At 40.4% G+C, this 15,551-nt stretch overlaps 1 protein-coding gene across 1 annotated transcript in view; it reads left to right on the top strand.

Annotated features, from left to right (window-relative positions):
• Positions 1-15,551, top strand: part of PMS2 (PMS1 homolog 2, mismatch repair system component) — a 152,910-nt gene that overhangs the window by 107,880 nt on the left and 29,479 nt on the right. Inside the window, exons 10-12 of the mRNA XM_086940740.1 lie at positions 7,494-7,646; positions 8,696-9,605; positions 13,983-14,150. Coding sequence (XP_086796866.1) covers positions 7,494-7,646; positions 8,696-9,605; positions 13,983-14,150 — 1,231 coding nt within the window. The remainder of the gene's footprint in view (positions 1-7,493; positions 7,647-8,695; positions 9,606-13,982; positions 14,151-15,551) is intronic.

The raw sequence follows: 15,551 nt of genomic DNA, 5'->3' as shown, positions 1-15,551 counted from the left end.
AACGCATAGACTGTCCCCTGTATGCAATGGTGATATGAAATAAATTGTCTAAAAAGCCCCTGGAGTGCTGCCTTTTGCTTCTCGAACTACACTGGATTTTGGAATGCCGAGGATGGTACAGAGCAGTTTAACACAGATATATATATATTGAGTCTGCTCCCAAAACGCGTGTGGACAGTGAAGGCTTCAGAGAAAACTGATGGTTGCGAGCCACTGCATCTTTGTGAAATCTCCAGTAATTGGTATGAAGCACGAAGTGTAAAGGCAACTCCTTGCTGAGACCAAGTTTCGTTTGGAGATATATATATATATATATATATATATATATATATATATATATATATATATATATATATATATCTATATATATATATCTATATATATATATATATATATCCAATCTCCAAACGAATCTTGGTCTCACTGTCCATACGCGTTTTGGGAGCAGACTCCCTTGTTCACTGGCACAGGCATCTTTGGGGCACGGCAGCAGATTTCTCAGCGCAGCTGCGCTGTTTTTTAATATTCCGCCCAGTAGGCATGAGTAACAAATGCATGTTGGTAGACTGTGTTCTACTGAATAATATCCCAGTGATTGCGCCGTGAGTCCCCCTAATTTCATTAAAACCACAGTGGGCACTGGTATATATATGTGTGTTTAGTACGAGGAAAATAATATTGTATGTCTTAATAGTTGATCTATACAACGTCAACCGTAACCATATAATTCCTAAGATATGCGATCTTTTGAACCAGTTCTTATGTTGATCGGTCATTCATAGAACCCCCTGTACATGAATTTCTTCCAGTTTTCCATGTTCTCTGGAATTTCTTTAGCAGTCATTAAATACTATGTTGAACTGATCATGTCAGGAGTAGAGACTGAAGAAAGGTTATTCTAGTAATAAGAGAGCAGGAGGATTTGAATCTGTTTTGTGAGCAGTTTGAAGTTGTATATTTGTAATCATTAGGATTCTGATTAGAATTTCTTCCACCAACCTGAAATTGGAGAACAACCAATGAACATGTTAAGGGATCCAGCATTCACTTTGCTACATCTTTGTGCATATTTATTATGTAGTATGTAGAATTGTAACGGTGACCAAAACAAATCTTTAAATCGGAATGTTTAGAAGTTGTAGGGGAAACTGATCATTTTCTATATAGGATACTAATTAGGAGGCAGACTTTATAGACACTTTCAACTTTGTTTCCCAGTCCTTCAAAATCCTTTCAAAACAACATTTATTTTCTGTAGTATGTGATCAAAAGTGGGTATACATAATTCCAAATCTCTTTCTTAGCAAGGTTGAGTTTCTCCTTCAGCTTAGAGAATAGCAGCATCTTGTTATTTACCCGGGCTTGTAGTAGAGGGTCCCTTTTGACTACTGAAATAACTTAGCCTGAAGTGTGACATCAGGGTTTTACAAAATTGTGGATCTTTAATGCAGATATGGGTAACTTTTTTGTCATTCCATCCTGGCTGATTTGACAGTAATTAACTCTTCTTTTTCATGTTTAACACTGAGAAAAAGTAGCACTTTCAAGCTACAATTTGAATTTAGAGCTGCTCTATGTATAACCAGGTTGGATTTCTGTAGTCCTTGTTTGATAGAAATACCTATATTACTTAAAAATAACTTTGCTGTTGTAATTTAATATGGTTGAAGCCAGCCCCTACTTTTCAAGTGGGGACCTTTAATATTTTAATCCAATTTTTAGACTTTTTATCCTTATCCCAGTAGAATTTCCTGCTCATTATTTCACATTTGCAGTCCATAGAGGCAATCCTAGTTTAATTTAATGAGAGATTTATTCTTTAGATTGGATTTTGGATTTATTTAACCTTAGGTTAACTTTGAAGTACTACGCTTTCAACATTATTCCCAAATAAATAGAGAAAATTGGACTTGTACCAGTTGATAAAGAAGCCAGAAAAGGACCAAAAAGTCACTATAGTGCTAGGAACAATTGGTACTGAAGTTTTAGTGATGTCCATGCTAACAATATATAATCGCTGTTTTTTATTTTGCAGCAACTTGGAGCTTCCAATCATTAAGATAGCTCCTGTGTCATTTCACTTATTTTCATTTTTCATTTAAACATTCACTTGGAATTCAAATGCGAGGTTTTAACATGACCTAACAAAATTATATACATATTTTTTTTTTGTGCAAAATAGTAAACATTTTGTTCAAAAACAACCAAAATTTGATAAAAATTCAATGCAATTACAATTTCAACAATGCAATATTATACTCTCATTGCATCAGGGTACACCAGAAACAATTATATATCAGTCCTGCCTCCTTATTTCTTTGTGTGTTTGGGACTGAGTTTCACCATACGTTTTATTTTTAAGTCAATTATGTCCAACCACTTTGGACACTCTTTCATTTTACATCGTTGGTGAGAAAGGACAAATCACTTTTGGAAATGCCGACGCGTTTCCAAACCCGGTCCAATCGTTCGGGTTTTTCCTCCGGGCAACCTGGGTACCTAATGAGTTAAAAATAAACAACTTTTTAGTGCCTTCTCCTATTTTGTTTGGACTGAAGTAGCGCCTTTTAGAACATGAGGGTACCTTAATGTTCCAGCGCTGCGTTGTCGTGCTTATTCTAGATGAACAGATTTTGGTGCCTGTGTAAATAAGAAGAGACATTGGATTGTCTCTAATTTCTTCACGTGTGGGCATTTCTACATCTTTTAATTTGAACACTTAGGGGCCGATTATGATCGCGGACGGACTTGCGTCTGTCCGCGATCACTGAGGAGGAGGGGACGTCCGCATGGGCTGTGGAGTCCCCTCCTGTGCGATTAGGATGTGACCGCCACCCTGGCGGTCACATCCTCTATTTTTAACATTGCGGCGGGTGCGGCTTCAAACTGCACCCGCGGCAATGTTAAAAATGCAGTCATTGCATTTGCATGCAGAAAGAGCCAGGCACCTCGCGGTGCCTGCCGCTTTCTGCATACAAATGCCGGGGGGTACTATAGGTACCCCCCATGTGCACCCCCCACCCCCCCTTCACCTAGGGGGCCCGCAACGGGCCCCCGCAGTGAGGTTACACATGCTTTTCCGCGGCGGAAAAGCAGCCGTGGAAAAGCATGTTTAACATCCCATCCTAATCTGCCTGACGGTGTCTGAGAGACACCGTCACCAGATTAGAGCTTTTCCGCCACGGTTGTAAGCCAGCCGCGGCGGAAAAGCTGCGGACGGAAACCAGGACCCACCAGCCATCCTAATGTGGCTGTGGGTCTTTGGTCAGTCCGCTGCGGTTTTTCCGCATCCTCTGGGCTTGCGGTGGCTTCCGCCGGCCCCGAGGATGCGGAAAAACCGCAATCCTAATGAGCCCCTATCTTGGGACAATGTCTCAAAACCGCAGCCCTGTTCTGCTTTACCGGACGGTTTGAGTTGGATTCCTCTTCTGTTGGGAAAAATTAACTAGTTTTATTTTCCTGTCGAGCTTAATTTAGGTGAACCGGCATTTTTGCTCTATCTCGAGCGGGGGGAGCACTAGTGGTGTGGGCCAAAGATAAATATGTTACAGAAGCACACAAACATATTGACCAAACCGAGTGGTATAGAGCATTGAGTGAGGATCCAACAATTCAAATTCAAAGTGAAATACAAACAAAATTAACAGAGGGATTTGACAAAGGCATTCTAGGCCCTAAAGAATTTGAGTATCTTTCGAAAAAGAAACCACGAATTCCGGTAATTTATTTTTTACCTAAATTACACAAAAATCTCAACGAACCACCCGGGAGGCCAATAGTCTCCGGTTGTGATTCGATACTGGAGCCACTGGCAAAGTATGTTGACGTGTTCCTAAAACCATTCATGGGCCAAGTTAAATCATACTTGAGGGACACTATGGACTTCATTAATAAGATCGAAGGGTCCATTTTTGATGAGTCAGCATCTAATGGTGTCGTTTGACGTCATTTCGTTATATACGCAAATCCCTCAGGAGGAGGGCTTAGAAGCCCTGGAGTATTTTCTTGAAACTCGTCCCAAGCCACAAAGAGTGCCCACAGGATTTATTATTGATCTTGCTAGGATCGCATTGAAGAGGAACTACTTTCGGTTCATGGACACGTTCTACATGCAGGTGAAGGGGACCGCCATGGGGTGTCCTTATGCCCCGGAGATGGCGGTCCTCTTCATGGCCCTGTATGAGGAGCGTTTTGTGTACCAAAATAACCCTTATCGCAATCGGATTGTAACGTGGTATCGTTACATTGACGATATTTGGTGTCAATGGAATGGTTCTATAGACACCTTGACCCAATTCCATGAATGGCTGAACACGAGACACCCTGACATTAAATTTACCCTTTCTTTTAGTAAAACCCGCCTCACATTCTTGGATGTAGAGGTTTCTCCACAGGACCAAAAACTCATCACAACATTACACCGCAAAGCAACAGATAAAAACACAATTCTCCACTACAACAGTCATCATCCTCAAAACTTAAAAGCTAACCTCCCCTATAGTCAAATGCTTAGGATCAGGAGGAATTGTTCCAGAAAAGAGGACTTTGTAGTACACGCAGAAATATTAAGCAACCAGTTAAAAACGAGAGGCTATCCGGGCAAAATGTTAAAGCAGTCCGCCAAAAGAGCATGGTATACGCCCAGAGAAGAATTGTTGACAAAAAAGCAAAAAGTACCTTTAGAGAAGCTAGTGTGTGTGTGACAACCTATGGGCCATACACTAATAAGTTCAAAGCAATAATTATGAAAAATTGGCACCTGGAAGCTGGGTTAGACATGTCCTTTGAAAAACCACTCTTTGCTCTCAAAAAGAATAGGAGCATAGGACAGCAGCTGGTTCGGGCAGATTTAGGGGTAAGTCAAGCTAAATCTGATCTACGAACCTTATGGAGGCTAAAACCTATTGAAGGCCATCATAAATGTGGCACCTGTGTCTCCTGTGCCAACACGATAGAAGGAATTGAATTCTTGCACAATACCATTAAATGGACACATAAGGAATTCACAAATTGCAAAAGCCGCAATCTGGTTTATGCAATCACTTGCCCCTGCCCAAAACTGTACATTGGGAAAACGACCCAACAAATCAACCAAAGAATAGCACAGCATCGATCTAGAATCAAACAAAACATACTGACAGCTCCAATGGTTCAGCATTTTCAACAATGTGGGCATACCGAAAAAGAATTCAAGTGGACCGTTTTGTCCGCAATTAAAACCCCCACACGTGGAGGAGATGTTGACACATTACTGTTGCGCAGAGAAGCCTACTTGATTTTAAAGTTCAATTGCGTGACTGATGGAATGAATGAACTTTCAGAACTTCAAAGAAATATACACTGACCCTTCTGTGTACACCATTGGCATTTTTTTAAATATCCATCCTGCTATTTTACAACCGCAGGAATTGGAAAAAGCAATTAACCAGCCATTTCACCCCAAAATTTTGTACAAACAGCAATACGTTCCAAAATACACTACAATTCCCAGAATTCTAAGAAGGGAGTGTAGTCAGGTGACACTAACGACGACTTCCGCAAATACTTGCAGCAAACCAGACTCACACGCTAAACAGCAGGAGCGAGCGTTGTTGAACCAAGTCGAAGCAACAAGGTGAGCCGCAATCATTAGTTTACCGTTGGACCTGCGGTTATGCTCAAATGGGTGCACTGACACATAGTTTTCAATTCGTTTCAGCCGGATACATTGACCGCGGCTACAAACTCATTAATGGAGACGTACCGCAACACAGAGAGGCGACGGAACTCTGGCACATAAAAGTAAGCACCCGCTCGAGATAGAGCAAAAATGCCGGTTCACCTAAATTAAGCTCAACAGGAAAATAAAACTAGTTAATTTTTCCCAACAGAAGAGGAATCCAACTCAAACCGTCCGGTAAAGCAGAACAGGGCTGCGGTTTTGAGCCATTGTCCCAAGTAAGTGTTCAAATTAAAAGATGTAGAAATGCCCACACGTGAAGAAATTAGAGACAATCCAATGTCTCTTCTTATTTACACAGGCACCAAAATCTGTTCATCTAGAATAAGCACGACAACGCAGCGCTGGAACGTTAAGGTACCCTCATGTTCTAAAAGGCGCTACTTCAGTCCAAACAAAATAGGAGAAGGCACTAAAAAGTTGTTTATTTTTAACTCATTAGGTACCCAGGTTGCCCTGAGGAAAAACCCGAACGATTGGACCGGGTTTGGAAACGCGTCGGCATTTCCAAAAGTGATTTGTCCTTTCTCACCAACGGTGTAAAATGAAAGAGTGTCCAAAGTGGTTGGACATAATTGACTTAAAAATAAAACGTATGGTGAAACTCAGTCACAAACATGAGGGGCGCCTGTGCACCCCAATCCGCTGGCACAGCCACAGTTGCGTTTTGCAATATTCTTTCTTCCAGTTTAACTTGTTACTCCTTTAAACACAGTGCGTACTCAATTATTTATCCTGCTTTGCCACTTTCCAAACTTTCATGCAAGCGAAAGCAATTTTCCAAGTCCCAAACACACAAATTAATAAGGAGGCAGGACTGATATATAATTGTTTCTGTTGTACCCTGATGCAATGAGAGTATAATATTGCATTGTTGAAATTGTAATCGCATTGAATTTTTATCAAATTTTGGTTGTTTTTGAACAAAATGTTTACAATTTTGCACAAAAAAAATGTTTATAATTTTGTTAGGTCATGTTAAAACCTCGCATTTGAATTCCAAGTGAATGTTTAAATGAAAAATGAAAATTCGTGAAATGACACAGGAGCTATCTTACTGATTGGAAGCTCCAAGTTGCTGCTAAATAAAAAAACAGCAATAAACTCGAGACCAGGCACCTCTGTATTTTTCAAGTTTAATGTGTCCTGCCTGGTAACGTAGGACAAAACCCCACGTTTTTACACAACAATATATCATCAGCACATAAATTACCTTTGACAAGCATCATAAAACTGGAAAAGTAAGATCATATTTTGTAGCGTCTAAAATAAATAGTCCCACTGACGCTATCAAAAGTCTCCTCATGCCCTATCTGAGCATCTTGATTTGCCCAATAGTAAACTAGTGATCAGCTACCTATTGCTATAATGTCAGAAGGTCCAGTCATGTGGTGTGTGCTATATACGTGCTGTCATCTTGCCAGTTGTTACCATATACTTCAAGCTTGTCTGGTTGTTATGTATTAATATATGAATACATTATCGTAACTACACTTCTCAAATTGTGGGAAGTCCTCATTAACCTAGAGATATGCCTTTAACATGTACATTCAGTGTTAATATTAAACAATAAAATATTCTATCTTTAAATGTTGGGGTACCTTCATTCTATGCGTAGTTTGTTGCAGAATTATAACCTGCATCAAAATTGAAACAGATTAATTCTGAGGAGTAAGTCTGAGAGTAATTGAAAATCACATTTAACTTTGCAAGACAAGGAGACTTAAAGTACTAATGACAATAACTAGTTTCCTTTCCAATGGATTTTTTTCAGAGTGTGTTGACATAAACGTCACCCCAGACAAGCGGCAGATTTTACTGCAGGAGGAGAAGCTCTTGCTTGCCATATTAAAGACGTCCTTATTAGGAATGTTAAGTGGTGATGTGAACAAGCTGAATATCAACCAGAAGCTGCTAGATGTTGGAGGTAATGCATTTCAGAGGCAGATGGTGAAGGTATTTCAAATAGTAATCCAGTTCATGTTATTTTTCTTCTTCTTGTAAGAAGATGATATATAAGATTGATGACTACCGAACACAGAGCAAGCTACCTAAAGATTTACTATTCTTGTATTACTGTTTATGTACAAGTGAAAGATGTCTTAACATTTTACAAGATAAAAAGAATAAAATGCAGTTCATTTATTTTATTTAAGGTTCCATGTAAAGCGCCTTTCTACCCAGTGTTGTCAGTGCACATTGACATAAACCGGTCTACCTGTACATCTGAGAATTTAGGAAAAACATAATTCATTTATTGCAAAGTAACCATTTGAGCAAGGAAGAAAGAACATGAGTAATATGGGAGAAAAGAATGAAACAGGAACAAGAGAAAAGCTAGGAAGATTCAGACTGAAGGATATCCAAGGGGAGTGATTAAGTGATGTTTGAAGAGAAAATACTTTGCTAAAAAAACATTTGGTGTTTATCGTGCCTTATTTTCCTGTCCCTGCCTTCACTCAAATGTAATAGATGGTATTTATGAACAGGATGGAAACAATATCAAATTCTACTCCAACTTATTTTAAATTAATTTACTTTGCTCAGATTGCTGCATTTTTTAATATTTTTATTTCTTTTCCTTTTGACAATTAATTCCAATCACTAACTCGTGGTAATGAAGGGGGCTGTAGTCCTGTTTTTAAAACGAAGCCATTACCATCTCCAAACAGGATTGTAATAGATCACTCAGACTTCATAACAAATGCCTGCTTGAAATTGCACCCTATTTCTGCCTGCCCCAGTGGACCACTAATGAAAACACCAAGCCTTGTATTTGCATATGCAAAGCAAAATTCTATTCTTGTGCGAGGATGCTTGAATTCCTCTGATTTTTTTTAATTACAGAACAGTTCACCTTATTAACCCCATAGTCTTTTCCGGTATACCATATGTAATAATGTCTCATGAATGGCGCAACCGTCATCGGGTTAGACCTGAACAAACCTTGTATAATCTGTTATTGTTTTGTTTCAGGTAACTTCAGAAAGTCACTCCCTGAAGCCCCAGATACCAATGATTCAGAATGTGGCAGTGCTACTTTAACGCAAAATTCAAGTCGCGATGAAAAGACAGCAATGAGTTTATCCAGGTTAAGAGAGGCTTTTTCTCTCCATCAAACAAAGGAGGGGAGCCCCCAAGGTAATAAAAGTAAGAAACTGGGCCATGAGTCCCCAGGTCAAAGAACGCTTCAGTCCTTTTTTGGTACTGTGAACTCAGTAAGCCGACAGAAGTCTAATAGCAATGGAGTATGCACCGAGACTGCAGACTGTAACACTGGCACGTTTACTAGACACAAACTGAAGTCCAAAGATAACTATGACTCTGGCCATGAAAGCGCCCCTGCAGAGTGTGACACTAGCTTCAGCACCCCAGATGTGTGTAGCCGGTTCAGTACTCCAGATGTGCGCAGCCACTTCAGCAGTGAAAGTGACTCAGGCTCCCCAGAGGAAGACGCTTCCTCCGCCAAAAATTGTGATTCAAGCAGAACTTTGAACACTGTTCACAACCATGACAGTACTCCCGGGTCTAGTGTTGGATGTTCTGTTGCGAGCGGTACATTGGATGAGCCCGCTGTGAGAGCAGAATATGGAGGCTCTTTCAGTGCCAAGCGATCTAAAATAGACCAGGTTGAGGCCTGCGCGGTGCTCGTACAAGAATTGGGAAATTCATCCACAAGCACGACAGAGGCACAGGCTGATGTACCTGTGGATATTGTAAGAAAGACAGTCCCACTTAGGTTTTCTATGAACTCTCTCTCGGAGAGGGTGAAAAGGCTCCAGGAGCAGAAGCAAACGTCAGATTCACTGAAATACAGAAGATTCCGAGCTAAGATCAACCCTTCTACAAACCAAGACGCAGAAGACGAATTAAGAAAAGAAATCAGGTACTGTTGAATTAGATATCTCATAATGTGTATTAACCATGTTGACAACTCATTAACTTTGAGTTTATATACATTTATACAAGTGCTGTACTTTAGCCTCTCAGAAAAGACAAACATGGGAAATAGGTACCATAAACACGTCCGAGAACCAGAGGGATGGCTGGATTCACTCATAACCCTCTTCGTCTTAATTTGTGATGTTATAGATGTTACTATGGTGTTATAATTAACAAAAATCATTGAAATTTATATTTTCTTCAAACAAATTCATGTAATGAGATGTAATGTTTTAACATCAATAATCGTTCATCTTAAAACCATCCCGCGAGGGTGTTCTGTGTGTATTTTTGATTGGTTTTATTGAAAGGGCTAGCGTTTGTATGTCAATTCCTGACAGATCATCCTCTTGCAAACTAATGGCTGATACAATCAAAACAAACGCTAAGTAGATGTGTTACTAAGAGTAGTATGCTGGATGGGGCCACTAGCTCTCAGTAACTTTAATAATAATGTGTTTTATTTATGGCACACAACCACATTTTTTGGGTTTCCACTTACTGTAAAATTAACAGTTGTTCCTTTTACCCAATATGCTGGCTTCCAATTTACCAACCAGCGGTCCCTAGGCTATAAGTATTATAACTTTCTCTTTCAGTTCAGTTTAAATCCAATTTTGCCTATGGTTTCGGCGTTTGCAACAGTGACCAAGAAAGATCATCATAACTTCACTCAATAAAGCTGGCAAGTAATTGTGCATTAGAAACAGTTACATTTCAGTCTAAATTCGAATTAGCTTTGCCTTTGGTTATACACAGTGATGATGACTCACAAGCACTTATAGATTTCTTCCATTTGTAACTCACTCCAAGGCCCTCCAGCCTCACCGAAAAGTCCTATAAGTCGCCTCATGCAAGCAGTGTTTTAAGATCTGACATGTATCAAGCTCTTGGCCTCGGAGAGGGTTTCTGCAGAAGATGCAAGCTAATTTTATTACATGTAGGTCTTAACCCTTGTCTCTTCAGAAGTAGAATCACATTGTGGAGAAGTGTGGCTCACTGGTTAGAGCAGGCAGACCCTGAAGCAGAGGTCAGACCCGGGACCAGGGTTCAATTCCCGACGCGGCAGGGTCTTGAGCTCAAATGTCCACGGACTCGATAATTCTCGCTTCGTTGCCTGACCTAATCATGGGTTTACACTCTGCAACTCTGGGCATTAAGCTTGCTTAATCTCCACAACGGCCCCCGCGGCGGGATGCCTGGCTTTCACCTTGGGGATGCCCGTTAGGGGCTATCTCACAGGGAAAAGCCAGGATGGGTTCCCAAGGCAAGCGCCGAGATGCCTCCGGGTAGTCGAGCGCTATATAAGAACATACAATTGTGCTCAATTGCAGCAATAGCTGCCAGTAAGTAGGAGCCTTATGGTTTATTGCAAGGAGCATAGCTCTCAATTACCATGTGCAAATAAGTAGACCTATGCAGACTCAGTCTTTCATACAAGGTACCTATGTCTCCAGTCCCACTGCCAAACTTAAAGAGCGTCTAACAAACCTCGCCATCTCTGGCCTTTCCCCCGCCACTCAGAGCGCCACAGGTCATGCACAATTCTGTCAGTTTTAATTATTCCAGGACGGTGGGATGAGTGTCTCCGGTTTCCATTAAGAGGTAGAAGGTTATTTGTTGGAAATGCCCTCCAATCGGAGTCAGTACTATTGCACTGCAGCTCCGATGCCAATGCATTTTGGCAAGGTGGACACAGCTTTGAGACCAATCAAATCATAGACCGAAAGAGATGAAACCCATTTGCATTCTCTTTCTTGAAAGGTATTTGCTAAGTGTGGTTTAGAGACTGTATGCTCAACAAAAAATGTAATAATTCCCTGCGGTCTTGCACTCTCATTCAGAGGGGATGCGGACTAGCAGTAGGACCTGGACAGACACCCTCAAGGAAAGACTCACTTGCATATGGTTGATTCCTCACTGTTATTGCACAAATGAAACAAAACAAAAGTGTTGTTCAGATTTGATTCAACCATTTGCACAAATGACTTTTTTGATATCTGTGCGAGTTGCTGTAAAATGTGTGGTTATGCACAGACTGGGGCCCTGAGCTGGCTATACCCAGGGGGCTCTGCGTCTCATTGACGAGCTACACTAAGGTGTCTGGGGTTGCTTGATTTCCTGTACATAGGGAGCATGACCTAGAGGTTTGGTTTTAGCTGTCTCCTTTAGGGCCAGTACAAATCCGATTTGCGTAACGTTGATCCTTGCCTGCAATGGCACAGCTGAGCAAAAAAAACTGTGCATGGAAAGCACCTATAGAAAATACGAGATGTTGTTATTTAAAAGTTTCCACTGCTTTGCAGTTTACTATCTTCCCCCAAATGGCTTTACCCGTATTTATTTATTTATTTATTTTAAAGGTTTTATATTAGACAAGTGAACAATATTGGGCACTGTATAACAGAGGTACTGTGACCAATAAAGGTAAACCTACATTTGTTTCATCAAAGGTCTCCTATTACAGGAAAAGAAGTTGCAAATCTTCTTCTAAAACATGCACACGGCCAAATTAGGTGTCTTAAGATGTCAGTCAGTGTTTCCAGAAGGCACATCCTGTAAAACCCAAAGTATCTATAAATAAACAACACCATCTTTTGAAAACGTGCTTTTACGTAACAAACTGCTTTATTTCTCACAGGTTGTTCAGTAAACTTGAATAAATATTGATCTCTAGAGAGAATTCCGATTTTAGGAGGAGTGGGCATGGACAAAAACGTACTGCTAGACATGAAGTTGATAAAGTGTAGACTGAAGTCAAATTTGGTTTTTTTTTGAGTGAAGTGGTTTTGAAGAGTTAAAGAAAACATAACATGTTCCTGTGACTGAAAGACCCATTGTGAGTTTGGATGCGTTCCCTATGCTCTGCCATACAGTAAGAACTGTAGGCATTAATGATGGTTATTTGAAAGCACCAGGACTTTCAAAGCTCAGGCACTTCCTGAAGTTCATAGCAGGGCATCAGACGAAGGTGTTCCTCATTCTGTTTGGTGTTGGCTCCATGAGTAGTCAAAAATAATAGTCTGCGATGATGGCCAGTTAGGAAGAGGTGAGCTCATGCAGGGGTGTGATGGCAAGGAAGGGGGGCAACTAGAACTGTAAATGAGTGAGCAGTGTGTTTATTAGGGTTTTATATGGTCCTGTACAGCCATCTTGGGAGAGGTTGGTGACTATGAACAATGTGATGGTGTGTATAATGGCAAGCTGTATATTTGGTTGAATAGGCCTGAAACAGAATGTGTGTTTTCTTGGCTTCCGTGGATTGATTTTAGTAACTCTAAGGGGGCCGGTAAGCCTTTGAGAGGACAGCAAGCTTCCTCAACATTGTTAGTAGAGTGGATACATTTCAAGGGCTTTCTTGAAGTACCATTGGAGTTAATGGGAATAAATTTGCTCCATGACACGGAATAGGTTGTGGCAATTACATGATCTCAACAGCACAAGAGAACAGTTGGTATTTGCTGGAATGAATGCTGGAATCATGTCGGCTTTCTCTTAAGTTAGAAGATTGTCAATTGTTAAAAATGCCTTCAAACCTGGACTCTTAAATATGGATTGTCCTGTCCTGTGTCATGTGCATTTCTCAATCACACTATTTTTTTTCAACTGTATCAAAGCTTGCTGCATTAAATACCTTTTTTGTAGCATAGGGGAAAATTCATTTGAACAGTTCCCCTATGAGATTTGTGATAATTTGACGAAATAACTTGGAAGTGGTCAGTATATTTGGACTTTCATTGTGACAGGTGAGAATGGGACGGAACATGACATTTACTGAAGACTGCTTTTAGAGAACGCTTGCTCCATTCAACATGCATTGTGAGGGTTGTCACAAGCTGTACAGTCTGCTAATGCAGAATATTTGTAACAAGAGTTATTCTTCCCTGTGAGTGACAAGATGACACAAGGACATACATCAGTAACAATGTAGGCATTTCTTCAAGCATGTATATTATATCAGCATAATAAAAAAACTGAATTCCTATTTTTTTTATCTGTATGTTTCTGCCACACAACCACTCCTGTACTTGAGGTTCACATCTGTCTCTTATGTGCATATTCCATCTTTCCCACATGATAATCCTACCTCTCAATCCAGAGTATTCCAAACTTTTATTTTTCTCAGTAAGGTTACAATGTCTTACACTTTTCGAGCCAAGGAATGTCTCACATCCCAAAAACACACAACCAATTTAAGATACTCTCCAAACCCTTGCTTTCATTTAGTTCCTTGAGAGGCATTCTATTTGCATACTAGAGGCTGGAAGTGTGTAAGAAATGGAAAGGAAAAGTAATGTCATGTATGTTTTTCTTTTAACAGTAAAGACATGTTTGCAAAAATGGAAATCATTGGCCAATTTAATTTGGGGTTTATCATAACCAGGCTGAACTCTGACCTCTTCATAATTGACCAGCATGCTACAGATGAGAAATATAACTTTGAAATGTTACAGCAAAAGACTGTTCTCCAAGGGCAGAGGTTGATAGCGTAAGTATTCTTAAACACATTTAATTAGCATGTAACAAAGGGATGTCTCCGGATAATCCCACCCTTTTGAGAAGGAAAATCTGCAGTAACTAGCTGCTAGTATCAATTTTGTTTCTGTATGTCTTTCGCGTGTAATGTTATGTTACTTAGATTAAAAGATTTTGAGACTGATGTAATGATGCATGCCATTCCATGTCTGTTCTTCAGTTGTTTTTTTTTTTTTAAATCATCTGTATGGCTAGATAGTGAAACTGACTGGGTTCGCACAGTTTGTTTCTAGGGAAACCCAACTTGAAGGTGAAATTTGAGACTGCTCTTTTATTTAATGTAGACAGTTCTTGTGAAATGCCCTAGAATGCAGATATGTAAACTACACAGAACAGGATGTATGTGTATATATATATATATATATATATATATATATATATTACCTACTGGCTATCGCCAGTAGGTATATATAGTTAGGATTAATTCCCTATGGGATTTCTGAAAATTCTATGTCTAATAACTTTGGCGTTTGTGGACGGAATCGGCTGAAATTTTCAGGAAAATGGCACATTTTGTTTCTGAGCAGCCCCAGAAAATTTGGTGGGGTTTCGTCAAGGGGGGGCTGAGAAAAAAGGGGGGTCCCAAAACGCGTTTTTTACATTGAGTTTTCCATAGGGCGGTTGGACTCACTTTTAGCTCGAACGGCTGAATGGATTTGCACGAAACTTGGCAAAATTGTAGGGACTGTTAGCCCGATGTGCCTTTGCTAGGTCTCAATATATGTGCTTCAGTGGATTTTGAGAAATTAACGTTTAAATCAAGATATATATCTGTAACAGCGCTCCGGGCAGCGATCCGGTCCGCTTACTTTTCGCGTTTCGGAACTTTGCGCGCAGAAAGCTGATTGGTTCTCCGGTGTCTGTCAACATTCTAAACAGTCCGGAGCGGCCGCCATCTTGTCTCTCGGTAGGATCGAGAGAGAAGAAGAGGTGAAAAACGAAAGGGGAATTTAATGAAAGGGGGCAAGGTATCCCCCTCTTGACCCCCTAGGAATGTTGTTGGGGTTATTAAAGGGTCCCGTGGGGAAAAGAAAAAAAAAATGATTTTTCACGGTAGAAGCGCTTCACGGGCCGCGAACTGGGCCGCAAACTGGTAGCGAAACGGGAATTCGCCATTTTGTGCTTCGTTAATTAAATTACTAGGTATAAGGGGGTGCGGGAGACGTATCCTAATCCCCTATGTTTCCTGAGGGTGGCTGAGGAGGCTGATATATGTTGATACATCTCTTCCAGCGGCTGTGCGTGAGCTTTTTTTTTTTTTGCTGCGTGACAGTCCGGAGCGGCCGCCATCTTGTCTCTCGGTAGGATCGAGAGAGAAGAAGAGGTGAAAAACTAAGGGGGAATTTAATGAAAG

The sequence above is a fragment of the Lissotriton vulgaris genome, chromosome 10 (genome assembly GCF_964263255.1).
Source record: "Lissotriton vulgaris chromosome 10, aLisVul1.2, whole genome shotgun sequence".
Lineage (NCBI taxonomy): Eukaryota > Metazoa > Chordata > Amphibia > Caudata > Salamandridae > Lissotriton > Lissotriton vulgaris.
Note: the sequence above shows the minus strand (reverse complement) of the source record. Positions and strands in the feature narration are given on the sequence as shown.